The 25,731-nt window shown below is 38.4% G+C and overlaps 1 protein-coding gene and 1 non-coding gene across 6 annotated transcripts in view; both read right to left on the reverse strand.

Annotated features, from left to right (window-relative positions):
* Positions 1-25,731, reverse strand: part of Lrba (LPS responsive beige-like anchor protein) — a 478,937-nt gene that overhangs the window by 352,672 nt on the left and 100,534 nt on the right. For 3 of the 5 annotated variants that reach the window (XM_041659437.1, XM_041659435.1, XM_041659439.1), the window contains exons 28-32: positions 25,309-25,416; positions 18,055-18,214; positions 14,512-14,962; positions 7,447-7,580; positions 1,156-1,234 (exon numbers count right to left, since the gene is read on the reverse strand). In XM_041659437.1, coding sequence (XP_041515371.1) covers positions 1,156-1,234; positions 7,447-7,580; positions 14,512-14,962; positions 18,055-18,214; positions 25,309-25,416 — 932 coding nt within the window. The remainder of the gene's footprint in view (positions 1-1,155; positions 1,235-7,446; positions 7,581-14,511; positions 14,963-18,054; positions 18,215-25,308; positions 25,417-25,731) is intronic. The other 2 variants (XM_041659438.1, XM_041659440.1) reach the window with 1 other exon arrangement.
* LOC121453098 lies at positions 11,007-11,162 on the reverse strand. Its single transcript, XR_005974972.1, has one exon. It is a non-coding gene; the product is annotated as a U1 spliceosomal RNA (small nuclear RNA).

Below are 25,731 nucleotides of genomic sequence, written 5' to 3' on the forward strand. Positions count from 1 at the left end.
TAACAGAGAGATGATGAAAGTTATCAGCTTTCCTCCGAAAATGTCCTCTTTCACGTGGACTGATTCCATTCCAGTCCCCAAAGACAGCCTTGACTAACACCGTTGCAAGCATCAGTTCTTACTGGAAGCTGCAACTCACCAGTTAAAGCCTTTTTTAAAATTCCATTATAACCCAAACTAACCCAAGACCTCATCTAATTGATCTGCTCGTCAAACTCTGCTATGAGAGCAAAACTCTTGTCTTCATCTCTGTTGTCTGTTGTAGCACACAAACGTTTCTAAAAAGCAGTTCCTACTTTTATAGAAGTGATATCAATTTCTTACTAATATGATCTGTGACCTCATTAAAAAATCAGACTAAACATTAATATTCATCTCGATTAACATGTTAAGCTTATATGAAAGTACATGTATGTTCACATATAATTTATCATACACTTTTAGTGAGTTTACAACATTGGCAGGAATGCTGCGCTTCAGGAACCTGACAAGCAGGCGGGGCTTTATACGAGTCAGCAGCCAGTGTTTGTCTCGGCTCACAACGGAACCTATGGCTTATGCTCCAACAGCGCAGCTCCTGCTGAAATTCCAGACACCCCCACACACAAACACACAGTTATTTCCCTGTGCCTCACAGAACCTAGTAAGCCTGTGTGATCCCACAAATATACATCTGTCCCAGAAGTATTTCTCTGCCCTGGGGAGACAGAAATCTGACAGTTATGGTAAGAAAAACCAAGAATTCTTAGACTACATAGAGTTTAACGGTTGAAAATAAGTCTATAAATTTCAAATTTAAATTTTAAGACGTACATTCTAAATTAAAATTGTAAGCAAAAGTAAAAATATATGAAGATACATTAAAAATGTAGTCATAATTGAACAGATATCATCACTTTAACATGTTAAAAGAAAAGAAACAATAGATTCCTAACAACTCAGAATTATTTGAAATATTCACCATGAGCTCATAAAAATATGTGTCATACATGAAGCATTTTTATTACAAGCAGACATTTCTCATAGACAACAATATTTTACAACAAAAATATTTTGAAATAAAAAATATTTTCTAAAGTATTTGGGGGAAGGGAGAAGAAAGGGTATGTCTTGAAAAACCACAAATTTCAGTACCCAAGTGAGCAGCATAAATACCTCATGTGTGCGACTGGATCCTGTGGGACAGAGCCAACCGCTGGGACTGAAGGCAAGTTTGCATTAGGTGATCTAGTTCCTATAAAAGAAAAATAAGCACTTAACGGCAATTTTCTGGTTTTACATACAAGAACTCAAACAAATATACTCTCTTTTCAGCAGCCATCAAGAATGTGTTACAATGTACCTTTTCAAACACATATCACACTTTAGTAAAGACTTTTAATAAATCAATGTTTTTCCTTAAATATTTCTATGTAAGGCCATTGTGCTAGGCAACCCTCCTATCCAAGGGGTATGGAAGCAGACAAGTATTGATAGAATTAGATCCACTAAGTTAGGTTCAATTTCCCTTATTTGATACCAACAGGAACTAACAAGCAAAATCTCTCTCCTCAATGAAGTAAAAATTAAAAGGCCAAAATTCCTAATTTAGCATTAAATATTTGCACTACTATCACCAAGAGCATAACCTTTTAGTCAGTCATCAGAGAACTTGTGCTATAGCATGACTGATCAAGGGTCTAACGTAACCAACAATCCATGGACACTTGAGGAACGGTTCTTAGTTATTTCAGTGACATTTGCACTCTCTCATATGAGTTTTCATTTATAATATGACTTGTTTCAATTCCCATTTGTATCTATGAATTCTTTGTCAAGTAACTCTTTATTAGTCAATAATGTACTGCTGAATTTGAGCAGTGCTTTTGTGGTTGTTCCTGGCCCACTACAAAATTAAGAGCCATAGTCATCTGAAGGTAACAATGGTGAAGACCAAAGAAAAGTTATTAACTATAAATTTGTACAAATAACCCATGGCCATGTGAACATGGCTATGCACACGGGTAATGACAGCACTCGGGAGGCAAAGACAGAAGGTACACTGCAGGTTCAAGAACACTCTATAGCACATTAAGGCATCCTAGCTTAACCGGAGCTACACAGCAACACCAGGGGGAGAGAGAGAAGGAAGAGGAAACAGAGAGGAAGAGTATAAGAGAGAGACAATTGGCTGGGCAGTGGTGGCTCATGCCTTAAATCCCAGCTTTCAGGAAGCAGAGGCAGGGGGATCTCTGTGAGTTCAAGACCAGACTGGTCTACAAGAGCTAGTTTAGGACAGGTACCAAAGCTACAGAGAAACCCTGTCTCAGAGAGAGAGATAGAGATAGAGATAGAGAGAGAGAGAACTTCCCTACTCAGAATATAATAACAATAATTACTTCATCCACAAATGATTTCCCAAATCTGTTAGAACTAGGAGAAAGAAAATAAAATTTAATATTTATTCATTTACTTATTTGATTACCACATTTTAAATGGCAAACAACTTAAGTCAAGATGTGCCATAAATCTACCAATTATAGTTATTAAATGTGAGAGAACTTCTGGTAGACTTAGGATTCCAAGTAAACGAGCACCTGACAAAGTACAAACATAACACGGCAGAGAAAACGACACAGAGAAAACCAGTGGCAGTCATAGTCACAGCACCGATTAGAATCAAGTGATGAAATGAAAACAGCAAGAAAAAGAGGAAAGGAAAAGTCAGATACAGAAATCAAAATGAATGAAGAAAAGAAAACCAACCCCACAAAGATGGCAAGGAATAACTGGAAATAAATAAATTATTTAAGAAAGCAACACAAGTTGACCAGGCCTATAGCAAAATAGTACAGTGCATACTTAATATGTATGAAGCTCTGATCCACAGAACTAAATCAATTAATTAATTAAGGTAGTTATAGAATAATAGCAAATACTTAAAAATTCTAGCTCAACAAAGAAAACACTGAGAAGTTATTTGAAAAACACTAGCATCACCAACTGAACAAAATTTGAGCAGTAGGGAGCAAAAAGACAGATTATGGGTCAGGCCAATAAGATGCAATATAATATTACACATTTTGGCAACTGGTTACAAAAGACTTCCAGACAGCAAATTAATTTGGAATTCCCCATTCATACCAAAGATTTACAGAGAACAAAAGATCACATATACATCTTCACTCTCTTATGTTTCTTATCTTCATGTGATTTGAAGTGTGAAGGACATACTGGAAAGTGGCCAGAAGTCTAGTGATGTGGGAGTGTCATATATCAATCTGTTGATTTCATTGGTTAAGCAATAAAGAAACTGCTTGGGCCTGATAGGTTAAAACATAGGTGGGAGGAGTAAACAGAACAGAATGCTGGGAGAAAGAAGATGAGTCAAGTAGTCACCATGATTCTCCCACTCCAGGCAGACACAGGTTAAGATCATTCCTGGTAAACCAGCTCGTGGGCTACACAGATTATAAGAAATGGGCTAGTCCAGGTGCGAGAGTTAGCCGAGAAAAGGCTAGATATAATGGGCCAAGCGATGTTTAAAAGAATACAGTTTCCGTGTAATTATTTCGGGTAAAGTTAGCAGTGCGGGCGGCCGGGTGCCAGGGACGCAGCCCCGCTGCTCCTACTTCAACAGTCTAGCATGGTGGTATGTGCCTATGATTCTAGCACTCAAGAAGCTGAGAAAACTCGGAAATTCAGAGTCAGCTTGGAGAACTTAGGAGGCCCACTTACCCTCAAAAATCTAAGAGCTGTCATCTGGAGAGCAGGCTGCACTGTTAGAAGCATGTACTATTCTTACAGAAGACTTCAGTTCAATTTCCAGTACTCATGCCAAGAGGCTCACAGTCACCTGTAACTCCAGATCCAGGGAATCTGGCACCTCTGGCCTCTGCAGGCATCAGAAGATCCTATTTACTCTGTACTATAAACTGAAATTAAAGAAGACGACCTTTGGAACAGGAGGAACGTCTCATACTGTCATGCCTTCTCTGGGGGTGTACTGAAGAATTCTTAAAAACAGAATTTTTAAATAGCTGCCAATTTCATAAAAACAATAATAGCTACTGTCTTTTTAAAAAAAAGCTAATCAAGAAAAAAACACAACACTTTGAGTACGGATAAAGTTGCACATATTTGTATACTTAAACCAAGATCACTATTTTTTCTCTAGGAAGAGAGTGCTGTAGGGGTATATAAGGCAACCATGTTCTTTCTACTTTCTTCTACAAATCTGAAACTAATCTAAAAACCAAAGTGTAATGATGCTTAAATTTCTTTGATAAAATAAAAGCCTAAGCCACACATGCAATACTATTACAGCGACTGTGTCTTTCGAGGTGAAATTTTTAACTTAATGCTTACTGTTTTCTATATATGAAAATAAAATGTGTACTCCTCATGAACTCTTAGAGAGTAGTTGATATGGGCTGGGGAGCTAGCTCAGTGGTTCAGTTCTCAACTCAAAAGAAAAAACATGCAAATCAAAACAACTTTGAGATATCATCTTACACCTGTCAGAATGGCTAAAGTCAAAAACACCAAGGATAACCTTTGCTGGAGAGGCTGTGGAGGAACGGGTACCCTCATCCATTGCTGGTGGGAATGCCATCTTGTGCAACCACTGTGGAAGTCAGTGTTTCGGTTTCTCAGGAAATTCGGGATCAACTTACCCCTGGACCCAGCAATACCACTCCTGGGAATATACCCAAGAGATGCTCTATCATATGACAAAAGCATTTGTTCAACTATGTTCATAGCAGTATTATTTGTAATAGCCAGAACCTGGAAACAACCTAGATGCCCTTCAATGGAAGAATGGATGAAGAAAGTATGGAATATATACACGCTAGAGTACTACGCTGCGGTAAAAAACAATGACTTCTCGAATTTTGCAGGCAAATGGATGGAAATAGAAAACACTATCCTGAGTGAGGTGTCCCAGACCCAAAAAGATGAACATGGGATGTACTCGCTCATAATTGGTTTCTAGCCATAAATTAGGGCCACGGAGTCTACAATAGGTGAACCTAAAGAAGCTAAGTAAGAAGAACCTTCATCTGGTGATGGATGGAGACAGAGACAGAGACCCACACTGGAGCACTGGACTGAGCTCCCAAGGTCCCAATGAGGAGCAGAAGGAGGGAGAACATGAGCAAAGAAGTCGGGACCACGAGGCGTGCACCCACCCACTGAGACAGTGGAGCTGATCTACTGGGAGCTCACCAAGGCCAGCTGGACTGTGACCGAAAAAGCATGGGATAAAACCGGACTCTCTGAACATGGCGAACAATGAGGGCTGATGAGACGCCAAGGACAATGGCACTGGGTTTTGATCCTACTTAATGGGCTGGCTTTGTGGAAGCCTAGCCAGTTTGGATGTTCACCTTCCTAGATATGGACGGAGGGGGGAAGACCTAGGACTTACCACAGGGCAGGGAACCTGGACTGCTCTGTGGACTGGAGAGGGAGGGGGAGAGGAGTGGGGGGAGGGGGAGAAGGGTGGGAGGAGGGGGAGAAGGGTGGGAGGAGGGGGAGGGAAATGGGAGGCTGGGAGGAGGTGGAAACTTGTTTTTTGTTTATGTTTTTTTTTCTTCTTTTCTTAATAAAAAAAAAAAAAGAAAAAAAAGAAAAAACAAAGACACTAAAAACAAATTCTAAAAGAGAAATCAAATTTGTGATGGTCCCAGAGCTCTCAAGCACAGCAGAAGTGGGGATATTCTTTGCTATACATTTGGTTGAAGGCCAGCTTAGGCCACATGAGGCCCAGTAGTGCAACTCAACACACGGAATTAATCAAGTTACTTGGCAGTGTGCTCTCTTACTTTTAGCTACACAGAAACTATATGCTTTACATAGTTACAATTGAATGGTAAAGTATCGATTTTCTTTAGCATACTATAGCATTTTCTAAGAAGTAGTTGCATTTCAAACTATAAAAGAAAATTTGGTTAAGACAAGTAAAATAAAAGCAGAAAGTAGGGCTGGCTATGTAGATACGCTGATACAGTGCTTGTCTCACACAGAACCCCTGGTCTCTCTCCAGCACAACCGAAACCAAGCATGGTGGCAAATTCCACCATTTGGGATGTGGAGACAAAAGGATAACAAGTTTCAGTTCACCCTTGGCTATGTCGTAAGTTCAAGGCCAGCCTAGGTCACGTAAAACCCAGTCTCAAAACTAAAACAAAACAAAAAGGAAAAAAAAACCAAGATGATGAAAAAATTACTGCATTTACTTTGTCAACACAAAGAACACAAAACCCAGAATGAAGGCAGGGGCTAGCTAACTAGTGGCTAGTTTAGTAACAACAGCAAAAATTCTCAAAACTCTCCAAATAAAAAAAGGAGAACAGATCCTTATATGAATTGTCCCACAATAAATAAAAAACAGTGATCTTTTAATCAGCAAGGGATTCCTTCAGGATTTTTTTCATGTTTTACAATAACCTCATCCTAGGAGTATGAGTCCTGTGGAGGTTTTAGCCCCTGGTTACTACGTTATGAACCAGTACATCCTCGAGAACGGTATAACTGATATTACATTGCTTGTCCAGCAGTGTGTCTGAAGGTTCGTCTGCGCCCGTGTTAGTGCATGAGGTCTGAAGTCGATGTTGTATCTACCTTTATTGCTTTCCACTTTATTTGTCAGACTGAAAACTTTTTCACCAAGCCTGAAGCTCACTGATTGAGCAAAATTAGCTGGGAAGAAAGCCCCATGGACCTTTCTGTCTCTGCCTCCGACTGACAGAACTGTAGGCAAGCCTTTTACACTGAGGCCTTCTGCAAGCACAGCAGCGCACGAGCACCTAAGTAATCTCCCCAGCACCCTACTTGGCTATTTTAACACTGCATTCTTCAGGTTTTACTTACATATTTTATCTCCAACCTTCACCTAACATCGATGGATTTAAGATCCGATATTCACTAGTTACTATGCTTTCACAGTACAGAGAAATGTCAAAGGAAAGCTAGACAAAGGAAAATCCCTGTAAAAGAGTGCACCACTGTGGCTAGTACGAGAAGGACACACTACTTGGGGATTTCCTAGGTTCTAATTCAGAAAAATAAACAAAGTAGTATACAGTAGATATGAGTTTAACAATCAATCACTAATAGGTCTCATATAGCTGAAGTGGGTCTTTAATCACCATGTAACCAAAGATGACCCTGAATGTCTGATCATCTGCCCCACCTTCCGGGTGCTAGGCTGACAGGTATGTGTACCCCCAGATCATGCAGCCCTAGGGATTGAACCCAGAGCTAAGCAAGTACTCTATCAACTGAATTTACTTTTTAATTTTACTCAGATTTTTTTAGGGTATTAGTAAATAATCAGCAGTAAAATAGAAAAGCACAAAGGTTTCTAAAGGACGTTATGAAATTCAAATTTTAACAGAAAATTCTAAGGTTTGCCAAAATAGGATCTAAAAATTATGTTGATATCTTTGACGCCTAACTCACCTGGTGACTCTCTGCCCACGTCTGAGACCTGAGTGGAATCTACACAGGAAACCACACTGACGGCATTGGTGGGTGCGCTTGTAGTAAGGGTGGAAGGTAAGACTGCTGATTTCTTTGTTGCAATGATGACACTTCTGTAATAAAGATTTTAAAATATAAATTACTTACACTATACACACTTCAAAATAAAATGGAGATTTCATTCCCTTTCTGATTTCTGATGTAGTCTTTAAAATATTCATTCAACTTAAAGTTTCTTCACTGCTGTCCATCCTTATGAGCCTTTTTCTCTTTTAGAGAGCAGGGAGGAGGGGAGAGGAAAGGAGGGAGGGAGAGGTAGAGAGAGGGAGTACCAGCTTGGACGCTATTCCTCAGGAGCTTGTTTCTGACAAAGAGTCTCTCAGGAGGCAGAGACAGCTGGGTAGGCTAAGCCGGCTGATTGGGAACCCCAAGGCCCACTAGAGTCTGTCTCCCCAGACCTGGGTTTATAAGAGTACATCACACTCAGGTGTGTTTCTTTGTTTGTTTGTCTTTAACGTGCATGAGTGGTGGTCTGCCTGCATACGTCTTTGTACTATATTGTGACTGGTGTCCACAGGGTCCAGAAGTGGGCATTGGATCTCCTAGAACCTGTTACAGACAGCTGAGAGCTACTATGGGGTGGTGGGAATCAAGCCTGGGTCTGATGGAAGAGCAATGGAAGAGCACCCAGGGCTCTCAATCCCTGACCCATCTCTCCAACCCCCTCTCTGCTCTCCCTTCCACACGCACAGCTTTGTAAAGATCACACCTAGGTCCTCTTGCTTTCACAGCAAACACTGTACTTGCAAGCTATCTCAGCAGCCTCGTTGTTTTTAAAACTAGGACAATGTCCTATGAAAATAATCCATTTTAATCAACATTTACCACATAAGACTTTTTTAAATTTAAGATCATCTTGAATTTTCTAGTAAATATAACCAAAGATAATTTTGAAGGGAAAAAATTTGAAATTTAAGAGAAGTAATTAACTTCTTTCAAAATGTCAGAACTGATGCAGAAAACTCAGTATGTTTCAAGGACTTTAAAGCACTGCTAATTTGAAATTATAAAACCTTAAGTATCTTAAAAGATAAAACAACACCTATATAAGCAATTGGTATGTATATAGCTCATAAACTATGACAGTTTTTGATTATATCATATAGAAAACAACAGACAATTGTTGTAAACAGAAAAGGTGCTAAAGAACCAGTTGTTCCTATTATGTATTATTCAAACACATGTATTTATGATATACCAATTTCAATTAAAGTGCAATACTTTATACTAAAAGAGTAACTAAAAGACCTTGTTAGGCATAACTTAAAAGGCATTTTTAATTGAAGTTAGCTCCATAAACATACAAAAACCCAGTTAATGAGGTAAACGGACAGCTGATATATAATGCGCTCCCACCGCAGCTCTTACTTTTAATTACCCTGTGTTAACCATAAGCTTAAAGTCTTCAACATTCAATTTATTTAATCACATCTTTTGTTGACAATACTGTAAGCTGAAAGTATTCCCTTAATAGCTTTAAAGTATTTGATTTTTAAACAAAATTACTTAGGTACTTTATCCTAACAAATGTATTCATACTTTCTAAAGCACACAATTCTATTATTTTAAAAAATACATTTCTATTGTTAATTTTAAAAAAAGAAGAGGAGCAAAGTGAAATAGGTTCTGTTTTACTTCAGTGACTATCATCTGAGGGCAAACACTGTTGCCAATTAAATCAAGTTATCTTGTGCTAGGCAAGGCTTATTCAATGTACTTGGGGGTAGCTGGTGTCACATCATTATAAGGGTGACTGCCAATGTTAACTATATACTAAAAAATAGAAGCAACAGCCACCTGAGCCCCCAATCCCAAAATGGTGTGCTTAAATCACGGTAGCTTATATCAGTTGAAGATCACTGACTTAAAGGAAAGTGGATATGACCTCTGGGTGGGTGCGTGTGTGTGTGTGTGCGTGCGTGCGTGCGCGTGTGTGTGTGTGTGTGCGTGAGTGTGTGTGTGTGTGTGTATGTGTGTGTGCATACATATGTGCTGGTGGTACCCTCAGAAAACAATACTAAATATTTATATTAATATAATTTATATACCAATATGTAAGAAAAATCTCTATGCTCTAACAATTAGGTAGAAAATAATAAGTATGAATAATTTACTTTCCATTTTTTTAAAAAAGAACCATCACAATCTGTTTTATGCAAGCAACATCTTTACCGACGGGAGAATAACATAGGCTAGTGAAACTGTGGCAGGCAGTGGCACTGCACTCTGCCTCATGTGTCTGAGAGCCAGTGTTCAACTCACAGCAGTGAAAAAAAATCTTCCCTATAATCAAAATTTTAAACATAAATTTATTCTATAACCCAACAACTGTACCTCGATCTTTGCTCAAGAACATTTAGGTATGCAATAATACAATTATGCTTGCAGATGCACTAAAGTGGTTGAAAACTGGCAACTGCACAAACGTCCTTCCTTCACAAAAATAAACTTTTAAATGGTGAGGACTGATATAGTCGGATATTACACAACAATATTACAGACTGCTGATAAACTTATCGGCATGGATGAATCTCAAAGGTGCTATGCTAAATTAAGGAAGCCTATGTTCAAAAGCATGTTTTTATTTCCTTTTTTAAAAAGGTTCTGGAGCGGGTAAACTAATAAATGGTTTAGTATAAAGTTAAAATAGCCATTGCTTTGCGGGCTGGGTGGACGAGGGGAATCCTGCCCGATATTTGGGTAACACGAGTACATAAACAGGCTGCACTCCACACTTGTTCCTTGGCATGCACAATCCTTACGTGGCCATCGCTAATTACAACACAACAAAACCTTGATTTGGTTTTTAAACATTTAGCATGCTGTTAATAATATTTTCCATAGTGAAAACAGCATATTCTTTTATTCAGTTCCGTAAATATTTACTGCCCACAGTTTTGCACATATTCTCAAAAATTTATAGGTCAGTTTGAAAAACAATCCTAAAGTATACATTGATTTCATTTAATAAATAATTGGGGGAGGAAATATGAAAGGTAGCCAGTGCCAGAGCCCTGAATTCCAAATCCTACTCCTCCCATCTTGTCCTCACCCTTTACAAGTCCTGAGACTACAGACAAGTACAACAAACAGCTTTTTAGCACATGTTTCGAAGGTCTGAGACAAGTCTGAAAGGTGAAGTAACTCATCAAAGTCAACTGTAGGAATCAACCACAGCTCAGATTCTCTGATGTCAGCCATTGCCGCACAATGAACTGTTTTTCAAGTCTGCTAAGCTATACTTCCCATGCCATACACTCATCACACTGCATACAATTAAACGGTTTTCAGTACCTTCACCAAGTTCTCCAACGTCATATTCATGTCAACACTTAAATGTAGCTATCTAGATTATAATCATCTATACAGAACAAAAATAAAGATTTTCAAGATAAGAAATTATGCATATACAGTTAAATTACAAAAATATATCTGGTAACGAATAGAAAATGAGGTTTTAATTTTTTTTTAATTTTAATAGGGGAGAGAATGAAGCCAGTTCCCCACTACCAGAAATTATGCAGTTAAGTTTTCCACATTTAGAAAACTATCAAGGGCCAGAACATCTGGAGTGCAATGGATAAGACAGGCCTGGGAAAACCACCTTCGTGATCACGTTTTTCATCCTGCTGTTTACTCTAACTATGAATTAGTACATACAAAAAATAAAATTAATAATTTCTGAATCCATTATCCAATTCAAATCACTTCTGAGAAGTGATACAATACTACTAAGGTTCTGGGCTGTATCAAAATAAAATTCAAAATCACACAATCTAATTATAATGCAATAAATAATGTATATATATTGCTTATTTAAATTTTATAACTATGCAAAATTTTAGCCCATTATGTTGATCCTGTAAGCATAAATCTAAACTAGGAAAGTAGACTCTACATTTTGAAAAGATAACCTAAAAATTTAAACTTACTATTCTTTAGTGGAAATTAGCTATACAAAAACAAAATATTTCTGTATTCTCTTTGAAAAAAAACAAGATGCAACATATATAGAGATCACTTGAGAATATACTGCTATCAAGTGTGCTTATTTTTTTTATCCTTCCATCCCCAACTCTTTTGCTGGGTATTCAACTCATGATCAGGCACAGACTAAGCACAAACGCGACCTCTGAGTATGTCCCAGGCCTTAAGTTTCTACTCAGAAAATACACTCAAGATCTGTCTTATGTGTATGAGGAAGTACTTTTTATAGCCCCACACACAGCAAGTGAAAATACTGTTGTTTTGCTGTCATTTTCCTAAATCGGGGACTCTGAAGGTTCTTTCGATTAATTAGTAAGAAGCACAAATAAAGAGCAATAATCTCTTCCAGACAAGTTTTAGAATTTCCATTTTAAAATCACATCAGTTGAAAATACCACAAACCTTCACAATGCTATTTTATTTAACATGGTTTAAAAAAAAAATTAGCTGAGTACTTTAGTCCCAAAGGATTCAGCTGAAAACACAGACCAGCCCTTGAACTTTATCAAGATAAATCCCTGGCACCCATTAATCGCCAGCAAGAATCTTCCAATTAGATAAGAGCAGGAATCTTGGCATGGGAATGAACACAAACACCTTCCCTTTCACAGAAACTGAGCCTGGCAGGCAGCCTTTCAGCAAGGCTCACTCATGCAGCTGTTACCCTAAACTTCCCAGCTATTGCTTGGGAGTTGATAATTCTTAAGATATGAGGAGAGTTCTGATTTCTGGCACAGCATTCCTGAGATAAATACATGATCAGAGGGATGCTTTGAAATTCCCAAAAACACTCCATTGGCCCACGGCTTCAAGAAAAGTCTTTCAAAAGGTGTCTCTTGCTAAGAAAAAAGATAGGGGGAGAGACAGAGAAGATTGTACTCCATCAGCCAGTATGTTAAATGCATACCAGACATGTTAAGTGTCACAGAACATCCTGGAAAATGCTACCAGCAAAATTATATTTTTCCTTACTTTAACAAACCTTTTTAAAGTACAATACCTAAGCAGGATTCCCTAAGTAAATGTATAATCTCACTTAAGCAATGAAGAAAAAAAGATTTAATTTCAAGATTATTGAAAAGTAAAGTAAATAAATACCAAAATAAAACATTTTGATAATTCATAAAAACATTTTAAGTATATACTAAGTAAATTTAAGTACTTATGTATATACTAATACTTAAGACACAGCTAATTAAAATATTTAGCCATCCAATTGTTTCTTATTATTAACACTAGCACAAATTTAAGTTAATTTTAAGATAGGCATGGTAGCTCACACCCATAATTCTAGCCTTGACCAAGACAGAAGGATTCCTATGAGTTCAAGGGTCTATGACGAGACAATCATTTGAGCTGAGGAATCTGTAGCTGTCTGGGACAACATTGTAAGACATTATTTACAAAAGAGGAAATTACAGAGAACAAAAACTAAAACAACGAAAAATACATCACTACCTAGTCTAATATAGAAGTCTCTGATATTAAAAGCCAACAAATAAAACAGAAAACCTTAAGTCCATAAAATGAATGAACAGAAAATCTGATAAAGTGACAGAATTTCACGATCTCTATTCACAAGGAACTCCATAATAATAGAGACTGGGGGCATACCACTGTAATCACTGGCCAAAGTAAACGGCATCAGGAATAAGATAAAACCATACATATGCCACTGAACTGGAAGCAACAAAGAGAAGCTGTCACTTCTGCGATATTCTGCCAAAGATGCACTAACCTGAATCTCAGTCTAAGGCACATGAGATCAAAACAAAGTGAGAGGCATTAAGAGACCTGAAGAGACATAATCTCAAACTGGATCATTTGAGTAAAAGGCTCTTACTGAACAAATCTCTTCCCACTGGTGTTGGCTGCCCACAGGAACCAGATGATAAGACCCTACTGCTAAAGCACCATACATTTTGGTTATAGGACATAGAAAAATCAAATAAAAATAGAACGAGAAGCTTCCTCCCTGCTGGTTGGCTCTCCTGGAGTCAGAAGGTACTATACTTGTTGCTAAAAAAGAAAAATCATTACAAGCCCTACCAAACTGAAATTCTGCAAGCTACACCACCAACCTACCAGCCACATGGTCTCACTGTTACAATAAGTAACATAATTGCTATGGGAGTGACCAATTATTTTTTTTTAAGATACATTGTCAAATTACCTTCTAAATCTTTGTAATTTTACACATAGGTTACTACTGCTATTAGACTTGGTCAGAGAAACTTCTATTTGCAGAAAGCATCAGTTAAGAGACAAACTCACAACTGGCCAAAGTGCAGAGAATAAGCAGCTCCTGAAGGAAACATCATCATCACTGGCTCCAAGGCTTGGTTAGGGAACACTGAAGGATGGGAAGAAGTGCTACTAGATGCTGTCGTCTAGAAACAGCAAGGCTGTAGCACCCAGAACTTGCAAACCACAGTGGTTACATGCATGAAACTTGCACTGATGGAGGAAGGGCCCATGGGACCTCATAAGGCCCCACCCCTCTTTAGGGAGCTATAGAAGTAAAATGGTTGCTAAAGGATGAAAAGTCAAATTCTTCAGTAGGATAGCTACAAAAAACTGTCCTTGTTCAAGTAAATAACCCACTATCCATGTTCATGCATCAATCCTAATTCAATGCAGAGTGTGTGAAGAAGAATCTAAGAAACGGTCCAGTGGTTAACAGCAAGGGAATGATGGGTAGTTATTGTAAGTTCATGTAAAGCCTGAGGTGTAACAAAAGGAAAAAACGCTTTTACATACAACATGCACTAATAAAAATAAACCTAAAATAATTTTAGTGGCAAATAAGATGTTAATAAATAAAAGTTTGAAATACTGCACAAACCACACAACAAAACTACCCATTTTTTATATAAATCAGATCAAAACATTCTACTCACTCTGAGACACAAAATTTAGACTTTCACATTCTAAATTGTGGAATTTCTGTACATTTTGCAAACCTAGTCATACTGAAACAACAGGTTATTTACATACCTGTCAAAAGACCTGAACTGCACTGGTGGGTCACCAGACAGATCTCCAAGAGCACCAAGGCAGGCTGGGGGCAGAAGGGCGGGATCCACCGTGACTCCATCTGCCGGCATATTAACCAAGCTTCGGAGAATGTCCTTCACATTGACATTTTTTGAAACTGGAACTGAGGGTGTCACCTTCCTATCCAACTCGTTTCCTCCATCAGTTTTTGTTTCCTGAGATTTATTGACTTCCAAAGAAAGAGTGCACAGCACTTCACTGATGGCATCTGGACCCGCGCTGACACCCGGAGGCACTGCTGGAGAAGCTGTAGATGGATTGCTTCCTAAGCCAGAAGCTGTTTCCTCACCGAGGCCAGAGTCTCTCCTTCGAGTAGATGAGGCGCCCTCCTCTGATTCCTCCACCGATGATAGAGGTAAGTGGCTAAATTCTGCTGGTGTGTTTTCTGCATCTTACGCAGGAACAGAAGAGTAAATTAGGAAATCAAGAACTAATCTTTTAAATGTATATTCAAGTCCCAGTAGCCATCCAAGATCTTATGAAATATTTGTCATGTTCTCTCAAAATCAAAAACTATTAAAATAAACTATAAAATGATAGAATGTACCTTATATCCAAATAGATGCTAAAATGAGTAAATAATAAATGCCTGCAGCAGCCTTCAGAAATGATTTGCAATATATGCACAGATTATAACACAAAATTGAATATCGACAGTTCATAAAGCAAAAACTTCTACATCACACAGTTTCCACTGCTGAAAAAATGGTCAAGCCCTCCAATATGCAGAGTTCAACAAGGAGCAGCCCATCCCTGCGAAGACAGGGTCTCGTGTATCCCAGGACTGTCAGGAATTCAAGGCCGACCTTAAACTTCTGATCTCATTCTCTCCACCTCTTAAATACAGAGATTACAGACATGTACGGCCATGACCAGTTGGTGAGGGAATGGGGAATCAAACTCAGGGCTTCGTGCATGCTAGGCAAGCACTCTACCAGCTGAGATAATCCCAGTAATCCCATTTTGCTGTTTAACTTCACTCTCTCCAATCAAACTTCCAGTCATTCTACCAAACATGCTCTCTGCAAGTTCACCCAAATTTAAAGATCATCTTGTGAAATTTAAAGATCAGTCCTCATCCCTAACAGCACCTGACAGCAAAGCAACTGCTGAATGTTCTCTGCTATTTGATAATCCTTTTTTCCATGACGCATATTTTTTTTCTTCTATTACTTCACCAATAGTTTCTCGTTTTTATTAGGTTCAAGGAACTCAGGGGTCAATCCTTGGTCCCTTCAGTCCATGGTTCTCTCATTACCTCTATCCACACGTATTTCTCCTGAGTTATTCCACTCACTTTCCACATTAAAAATACCCTCACAATATCATCCCATACACAAAGGGAATGTGTGTCTATGTGAGCATGTGCGTGCGTGTGTGTGATTTTGTTATTTCTCTGCCTTCCCTACATCTTGTATGTCAAAAGATATCTAAAGTCAACAGGTTGAAAACTGAAATATTTCACCCTTGATATACTACAGTATATCGTATAATAATTATTGAATACCTTTTCTTTATAAAGTACCCAAATTAATGTTCAAAAGCACTGTTTTTATGTCATCCAAATATATCTAGAATCTGACTGCCTCTTGTTATCTGTGAGGTTAAAATCATAAACCATCAAGTTATCACATCAATTGCTACATTGTCCTCCTAACTGGTAGTGGAAGGCAATTACTATAATGATCCTACTAACTCATGCCTGGTGGTATTGAAGAAATCCTTCAATCTTACCTAGGTCAATAGAATAGTTAACCAACAGAATAGAATCAGAGTAACAGCCAGTTCCCAGGCTGAGTTTTAATATGGCCTGCCAGACTTGACTCTACCAGACTCCAAACCAACTCAGTTTAGAAATTTAACTGACTTCTACACTAATGAGGGAGACTACAGAGAAGCAGAAAAGCCTTTCAAACTAATGGGGGAAAAAAAAAAACAAAGAATTAAATTAACGTAAGACTCAAGACCCTTCCTCCAAATGACACAAGCTGAGGTGCTTCTCTCAGCCAACCCTAGCCTAGAGCCCCCTCAGCTGAGTCACCAGACAGCAGAAAAGCCATCCTAAGACTTTAAGTCCCAGGAAACATCTAGAGCAGGGTGAGCATTCCCAACATGCCATATTCAAATGACACCCACAGAGTCAAGAAATGTTAAGATAGTTGTAGTTTTAAAATACTCATTTCAATGTTCTAGGTCACATGGCAGCACAGAACCAAACACTAGTTCTTTCTTTCCCTCTGAGGGGTGTCCTCAAAACAGAATCCAAAATGGTATTTAATATTTTATTTATTACGGCTGTATATGTGTTTATAACATACATATGATATATATTTATATATTTGAACACTAGCACACACACGCCATGGTGCACATGTGGAGGACAACTTACAGGTGTCAGTTCTGGCCTTCCATTGTGAATTCAGGTCATTACAGTTGCCTGGCAAATGTTTTTATCAGCTGAACCTGGCCTCGGAGTCTTATTTTAAAAATACATATCCGTTATAACTCTGTACTCAACATTCCAATAATGGCTCATTTCACTTAAAGAAAAATACATAAACCATCTCTCCTGTCATGTGTGATATTTTATTTATTATCACTTTTCTGTCCTCTAAAATACCATAAAATTTATCTATTAAAAAATATCTTGTCGGGCTGGAGAAATGGCTCAGTGGTTAAGAGCACTGACTGCTCTTCCAGAGGACCAGGGTTCAATTCCCAGCACTCACATGGCAGCTCACAACTGTCTGAAGATCCAGTTGCAGGGGATCTGACACCTTCACACCAATGCACATAAAATAAAGTTAAATAAACCATAAAAAATATTTTAAAAAAAATATCTTGTCTTTTTCTGCCAGAGATAAGCTTCATGGCAGTAGAGTCTTTTTCTTCCCATAGGTACAAATCTACATGGATACAAGTACCTAATAGGTACTAAATGAAAACATATGGAAAAAAAAAAAACCCTCCTCTCAGTGCAGCTAGTTCTATAACTATCAGAGCTATTTACCTAACTACACTTCTGTAACTGAAAGCTACTTGCTACTTTTAGAACTATAGTTATCCCTACTAATTGTTTAAAAAACTTCCTAGAACTCTGTTGTAAAAGACTGAATTACCCTTCACAGCAAATACTAAATTAAAAACAATGGACTCTTTACTTATAAAGGATAACACTTTCTCATCTTTTATTAGATGGTTCACTTACAGAACAAAGCTCATCTCATCTCCCAACTGTAAATAATTATACAATATCTAAAATATTGGTCAAGATTTACCAATAGGTAAATAATTGGTAAATAACTTACATATTATAAGTTTTATGATATGCAAGCCATTGGTAATCATAAGATATTTTGCTATTAGTAAATATAAACTATAGTCTCACTTGACACATAGTGGGCTTAAGTTCCAGAATCAGTGACTTAACCAGATAAAGTTCTGTTTGAACTTGGGTATCAGGGATAAAATGTAGGAACTTACCAGGAGGGGAAGCATTCCCATTTTCACTACCGGTTTCCTTAAGAGACTGACTGTGCTTTTCATCTTGTGGCTCTAAAATGTCTCTGTATTTTGAGACCATCAGAACAGAAATAAAGTACACAACAGCCAAAGCTAAGAATTGAGCTTGTTTGCTATCCTCCTGAGAAATAAAAAAAAGTAATTGTTCATGCCGCTATTAACATTTTAATCTTATTTCATACAACATTTAAATATACATGATGTTCACAACTTCTTCAACGTGCATAGAAAATAATGTATCATTTGTATAACCATTTATTACTAAATATAATAATTCTAAAATACATTTGAGCAAAGTTCACGAATATGCTTGGCAGTGCCTTTAAAAAAATGTCTATACTTTCAAACACAGAAAAAGAAAACCTGATTCAACTTTAAAAAATGAGTGCTCAATCTTAAGAGACATAGTAAACCACACTTTATATGGTTACTCAAATAGCAATCACCACAATATAAAGGTAACTGATTATTTTTATTTCTCATCAAAAAAAAATCCAATTATATAAATTTAACATCACAGCAATTGTTGGGATTAATGAGTCCTGGCCTTCGGTTGCTTTCCCTCCTAGAACCTTCTAATTACTAGATGTATTCTAGTTACTAGAAGCTGTGCCTAGTTAGAGGATCAGAGGATCACCTGTTGACCATTGACTGCAGGGTATTTAAGCCTACATGGTGTTAATAAAGACGGGCTTTCTGAACCAGCGTTTTTGGACCTGCATGTGTTGATCTGTCTCTGCGTGTGCCTTCTCAACCTCCAGCCCCTTGCCCGAAGCTCGAGAACTGGGGTCTAGCGCTTACAGCACAGACCGGGGCCGCAGTGCGGGGCAATTAGAGGTCCCCACCGAGATATCGGGAAAGGGAACGCTGAGAGACCGCCCTTGGAAGCCCCTCCAAGAGAGGTAAGCAGACAGCGTCGTTCCTGGCCAACGGAGACATATTGAGGAGAAAAGATGGGAGGCATGGTTTCTTGGTTCAGAAAAGAGTCGGACGACAGGGAGGAGTTTGATGATTTAGAGCTAGTGGAGGATAGTGAGGAGGATTCATCAGAAGAAGAAGGGTTTATACGTAAGGAATTTAAAAATCTCTTTAAAAAGCTGAGAAAACATTGAGTAAAAAAAGACTCACATCAACTCCCTCGGCCCCACAGGTTTATAATAATGAAGGTTGGTAGTCCTATTTGAGTAGGGGCTCTGACACTGAACAAAACAAGGGAATTTGTTTTCGTCCTGTACACATGGTTACACCGGTGATGGAGGTGCCAGACACCAACAACCCAAGGCAAATAATTCACCAACATTTTGCAATAAAATTTAAAGAAATGAAACAATTAAAGGAAGCTGTAGCTGTATATGGGGCTCAAGCACCCTTCATGTTGGCCATGGTAGAATCTTTCTCTGCTATGAATTTAACACCAAGTGATTGGCAGCAATTATGTTGTGATGTCTTATCTGAGGGAGATTATCTCCTATGGCGAGGGGAATATCAGGAAAATTGTAAGTAAAAGACCCAATTAAATGCTCTAGCGGGTCAAGCTCAACGTAATTTAGATATCTTAACTGGGGCTAGGATTTATGCTGACTTGCAGCAACAAATTCTTTATGATCCAGGAGTATTCACCCAAATAGCTACAGCTACCACTAAAGCGTGGAAGGCCCTGCCTAACAAAGCACCTGGAGATCAATTATCAAAAGTTCTACAAAGACCATCTGAACCATTTCAAGATTACGTAGATAGACTGTTACAAGTAGCAGGTAGATTGTTTGGAGATGAGACAACAGCCATGCCTATAATAAAGCAACTTGTATTTGAAAATTCCAATAGATATTGTAAGGAAGCATTATGCCCTCACAAAACAGAGTTTAAATAATATATCAGGATATGCAGAGATATAGATGGGAATTTCATTCAAGGCCAGGTATAGCAGCAGCTATTCAACCTCGGAGAAACATACGAGGACTGGGAGAGAGGGCCGGAGGCCGTAATTGTTTTAACTGCGGAACTCCTGGTCAATCTCGAAAGGAATGCCCACAGCTGATAATGAAGGGAAGGAGGAAACCTGGCTTGTGCCCTAAATGCAGAAGGGGAGCACATTGGGCTAAAGACTGTTTCTCTAAAACAGATATAGATGGAAAACCTCTGCCACGTACCATTAATCAACAGCAGGGAAACTGGCAGAGGGCCCTGCTTCAGGGCCCCAAAACCTCAGTGTATGGAGCAATGACTGCGGGACCGCAGGAACGGTACCCTGACAGTGGCTGTGTCCAGTTCCTTCGGCAGAGAAATCCTTTTGCATTGCAGACCTTGTCGGAGCCACACCAGGGAGCTCAGGATTGGACCTCTGTGCCTCCGCCAGAGCAGTCTTAACTCCACAAATGGGAGTGCAAGCACTCCCTAGGAGTACATGGGCCCCTACCACCAGGTACCATGGGACTTATATTAGGCAGAAGCAGTGCCCTTTTAAAGGGGATCCATATACATCCTGGGATAGTAGATGCAGACTGTCAAGAGGAGATTAAAGTTATGACATCTGTCCAACAGGAAGTGGTGGTAATTCCTCAAGGTGAGCAGATAGCACAATTAGTGTTAATTCCCAACAAGGTTACCAATATTAAACGAGCCTGTGGCAATCAAGGGTTCGGATCCCCTGGAACGGTTGCTTTTTGGGTTGCACAGTTAAATTAACGGCCCCAACTTAAAATAATTATAGAGGGAAAAGGCTTTGATGGTATTTTAGATTCCGGGCAGATGTATCAGTTTCGTCTTTAAAATATTGGCCAAAGGTATGGCCCTTGGAAAAAGGTACTTACGGCTGCAGAGAATAGGTCAAACAACTCCTCAAAAAAGTTCAAAAATGGCATGATGAAGAAGGACATGAGGGTTTGTTCCAGCCATATGTTCTTCCCGGCCTGCCTGTCAATCTATGGGGACGTGATCTCTTAGCAGAGATGGGGGCAGTCTTAACAACACAACCTACAAAGGTGTCCCCCCGGAAAGCCACCTCGGTGATGAAAGCTATGGATGGCTAGCCTGTTGGCTAGGGTGAGAGGAGCTGTTTGTGTTTTTCCTCCAGGAACGGATAAGCCCATTTGGGTACCAGAGCGATATGTCCGGGCTGTGGAAAATGATGAGAAGGGCTCCTGTGATGGGCCTGAGAATGACACCTGTCATTCTCTTGATGAGCCTCCTGGTGAGTCCCAGTCAAGCGGAAAGCACTGTGTGAAGTCTGGTAAGGAACCCCCTTGTATTGATCAGTGAGCCAAACTAGTTCTTTGATTTCATCTTTCTATTCCTCAAACAATACTGCTGGAACTGCTTTAAGCAATATGGCGATAGAACTGGCTTCTATTAATCAAACCTTTTCCTTTGTGAATGCTTTGTTTTGTTACATTTTTTGGGCTATGAATATTACTTTAAAGGAATCCTATACAAATGAGTGTAGTTCCTATCTTTCTTTTTTGGAATATTTCTCCGAGAGCCTAGGCACTATTAAATCCCATGTCTGTTTTAGTTTTCTTTCTTTTTTCTTTTCATTTTTGTAGTATGGAATAGCACCTTTGGGGGAAAAGATATTCTTAGTTGTTCTTTCAGAAACTGTGGCCTGAGCGGCTGCTGGGATGACCACTCCAAAGCTGCCTTGTTGGTTCGGGTACTAGCCATCATACCACTGCCAATTACTAAAAGAACTAAGCAGACTGAGAGGACCCTGTATCGAGAGAAACGAGATTCGGGAGAGACAGCTGCAGTGGTTGCTGTCATCGCGGTGTCTGCTACTGCAGCCATGGTTGCAGGACTGGCAATGGCACAAACATCGTTGGTGTTGGACACCATGGATAAACTGGCGAGACAAGTCAACGACGCCCTCCAGACTCAGAATGCCCTGAGTGTCCATATTAAATTTGGACTTTCGAATTTAAATCAACAGACTGCCCTATTGTAGGAGCAGGTGGACTTATGGCTAGTACAACAAATGTCTTGTTCATTATTCCATTTGTATGACATTTGTTGATATTGCTAATGCCTCTTATGTGGTGAAACAACTTAATGGTTACTTGAATAACCATTGAAATATTACAATTAGCACACCAGATTGTAACAGTTTAGCCAAAGGGCTGGTTGAATACCATAGCTCAAATGGGAGGCTGGGTCCAGTGGTGATTGGGGACCCTATTGCTGGCAATTAATGCCTGTTGCCATGGGCATTCATTTCTGAATTCTATGTAAGATCAGACAACCCATGAGAATGCAGCATATGGTCACTTAGCAAGTCCTTCTGACCCTGTTGGCCAGTAAGGTTTGGTTGCAAATACTGCACCAACAATGAAGATTCCTCCGTAGACGGGCAACTTCTACAGAAGAGGGCCCGCCTAAGACAGGGAAGGGGCCTCCCAAAGACGGGTAAGGATTTACTCTTCTGAGATGACCTAAGACAAGAGGGTCTTCTGTTTTATAAAAAAAAAATTAAGAAAAAAATAAAAAAAATAAAAATAAAAAAAAATTAGGGGGCTGGAGAGATGGCTCAGAGGTTAAGAGCATTGCCTGTTCTTCCAAAGGTCCTGAGTTCAATTCCCAGCAACCACATGGTGGCTCATAACCTTCTGCAATGGGGTCTGTGCAGGCATACACACAGACAGAATATTGTATACATAATGAATACATAAATATTTTTTAAAAAGTCAGTGCTCAACAGGTGATCCTCTGATCCTCTAACTAGGCACAGTTTCTAGTAACTTAGAAGGTTCTAGGAGGGAAAAGCAACTGAAGGCCAGGACTCATTAATCCCAACAAGCAGTGTTGCAGGATGATACCCAGAATATCCAGAACAAACATCCAGGAGTAAGAAGTAAAGGTGTCACATAGAGAAACGGGTGGAAAATGAATCTTCAGAGTATTTTACACACAAGCAGAATACAAAGCATTCTCAAAGAAAAGGACAAACTAACCTGAGGCACAGAGACAGCCATCATAGCTCTACAGACAGCCTGCATGTGACTATCAATGACCTCTGTCCAGTCAAGAAGATGCTACACACATCCCTTCTGCTGACATCTCAGAAAGGCTTAGCTTAATAATTTTAATTTTAAAAATTAGTGTCTATCAAATCCTAAAATTAAATGAATCTCAAGAAGTTGCTACTTGGTTAGCTTCTAAGTCTAAACATATATGCCAACATATTGGTATTTGCCCTAGGCCTTTAGCTTTGTTCCCTAAAACACAGATGGGAATTTAAGGGTCAATTATATTAAACATTGATTATTATCAACCATTCTCATAAAATAAAAATAAATAAGCAAGACTATAATAACTATTGTCAAAAGTTTTAGATATAACTTCAGGGGAAAAAATCAGATATCAAACTCTCCCTACTTGAAACAATTCTTAGACACATTTCTAATACGATAAAATCTATGATACCTTGTAAATCTGCACGTATAAGTTTCTCAGTCTTGGTAGAAAAGATAAATTACATTTTTTTTATTAAACATCCCTTTCCTGCCATGTGTTATAACTGATACCAATATGACCATTAGGCAAATCATTTATGAGGTAGTCTTAGCCAATTATTGACTACTTATGCCTAACTAATTCCTTATTCATCACATTAAATTACTCACTTCCTCCACCTCTTTCTAGTAACCATGGATTTAAGCAGAAAACAACCTATCCCTGCCATCTTCCTAATGGGGCTATAAATGAGATACTACATACACAGCACCTCGTCCTGTACTATTCAGTCAGTGCTCAAAACCTCCTGAGCAGTGACAATACTCCAAATTCTATACTTGAATCAAGACCTAGTCAAGAACACAAGAGGGCACTAAAATACCAGAAAAAGAGTAAGGAAAAGAAAAGTGCTGCTCTGAAAAGTTCATAAGAAACATAAAATATCCAATACGAAATAGATCGTAAGTGTTCAACAAGTAATTACTAAAGATAATAGTCCCTATAGTGAGATTACAAATGACTTTATTTTAAGACTTATATTTTATAAAACTTTAAAAACATAACATCAAAATCTCATGGAAGAGAAAATGCATTCTGATTCATGAATCTGTATATCAGTCATAGGAGAAAAATATGCATATTCTTTCAGATAAATTTTCATGTCCTAAAATAAGGAGCATGTTGATAGTTCTCATAAAATTTTTGAAATATTTAGAAAAATACAGGTAATGTATCTATGTCTATTTTTGAGGAAATGTGTATACTAACAATAGTCTATATCCCAGGTTAACTCTACCTTCCGTGGCAGTGAACACATTAATTGTAGAAACTCAGACCTCAGGAGCAATACTGAGTGACTGGTATATTATATATTTTCATTTTGGTGCAAGATTAATGATTTTGAGCTTTAGAATTCATTGTCAATTAGGATTAATATGCTGCCTTCTGACCACAAGAAAGCCAGACTGCCTTTAATGTATTATTAATTTTATTAATTACTAATTATTATTTTATACTATAAAAAAAGAGATTGAAAAAAAAAGACAGGAAGACAAGTAACTATAGTCACAGCTCTAAAATGCCACAGTAGAAGACACATTTCTTTAAGCATCCTTTATTACATTTAAAAAATCCCTGGAGGGGCCAGGTGGTGGTGGCCCATGCCTTTAATCCCAGCACTCAGGAGGCAGAGATGGGAAGATATCTGTGAGTTTGAGGCCAGCCTGGTCTACAGAGTGAGTTCCAGGACAGGCTCCAAAGCTATAGAAAAATCCTATCTCAAAAAATGGAAAAAAAAAAAACTTGATGGAAAAAATTAATAATCAGTAAAATAATACAATGTTAGGAGAAAGCACATATCATTACAATAAGTGCAAGGATTCTGGAGGCAAGACAAGTGGGTATCAATTCTGACTACCATTTACTAAAAATATCACTTGACCAGGTTACTTTCGATCTCCATACATCAAATTCTTCACCTGTAAAATGGAGTTATGAAAGTACACAATTTTTTGAAGTTTTGGAACTTGCTGAGTACATGAGAAGAACAGGCAATGGGTTGTTATTTCACTCTGATAAACTAGTTGTTTATTTAGATAATCCCTAGTGCCACTGTATGCTTCTAAAAAACATTGCCAAGAATCCTGTTTTCTAGGCCTGCCTGTTGAAACCCTCTGTATTACCTCTCAGGGCATCTACTTTAAGGACTTCAGGCCCAAGAGGAAGCACATGCTAGCTAAGAGAACTCTTGAAGGAAATGTTTGAACTTACAATGTCTCTGAAAACAACTGCTCGTAGCCGATTAATGTCCATGTCTTGCAGGAGCCTGTCAAGATCTCTTACTGGAGATATACCGCCAGTTACAATGTCCACTGGGCTCTATTTGAAATAAAACAGTAATAACAATACATATATACATTAAACCGATTTAAAGAACACAGTAAAGTGTCAGAAAACCATGCCATATTATGTTTTCTTGTGGGAGTTGGTTATGGCAAGAGACGTCACATGGGGAAAATTGACATAACAACAAGGAAAAGTATTAGAAAAACAGACAAGAGTAAGTATACAAAATGTATTTAAACATAAATATGTCATACTGACAAAAGATAATGACTATTTAAGACTATATCAGATTTATTTAGCTTGATGTTGAAATGAGCAAACTGTTAGCATCTTAATTGTGGAATACAG

Source organism: Microtus oregoni, unplaced genomic scaffold, assembly GCF_018167655.1.
Source record: "Microtus oregoni isolate MIOR12 unplaced genomic scaffold, Mior012 000010F_ref0000083, whole genome shotgun sequence".
Classification (NCBI taxonomy): Eukaryota; Metazoa; Chordata; class Mammalia; order Rodentia; family Cricetidae; genus Microtus; species Microtus oregoni.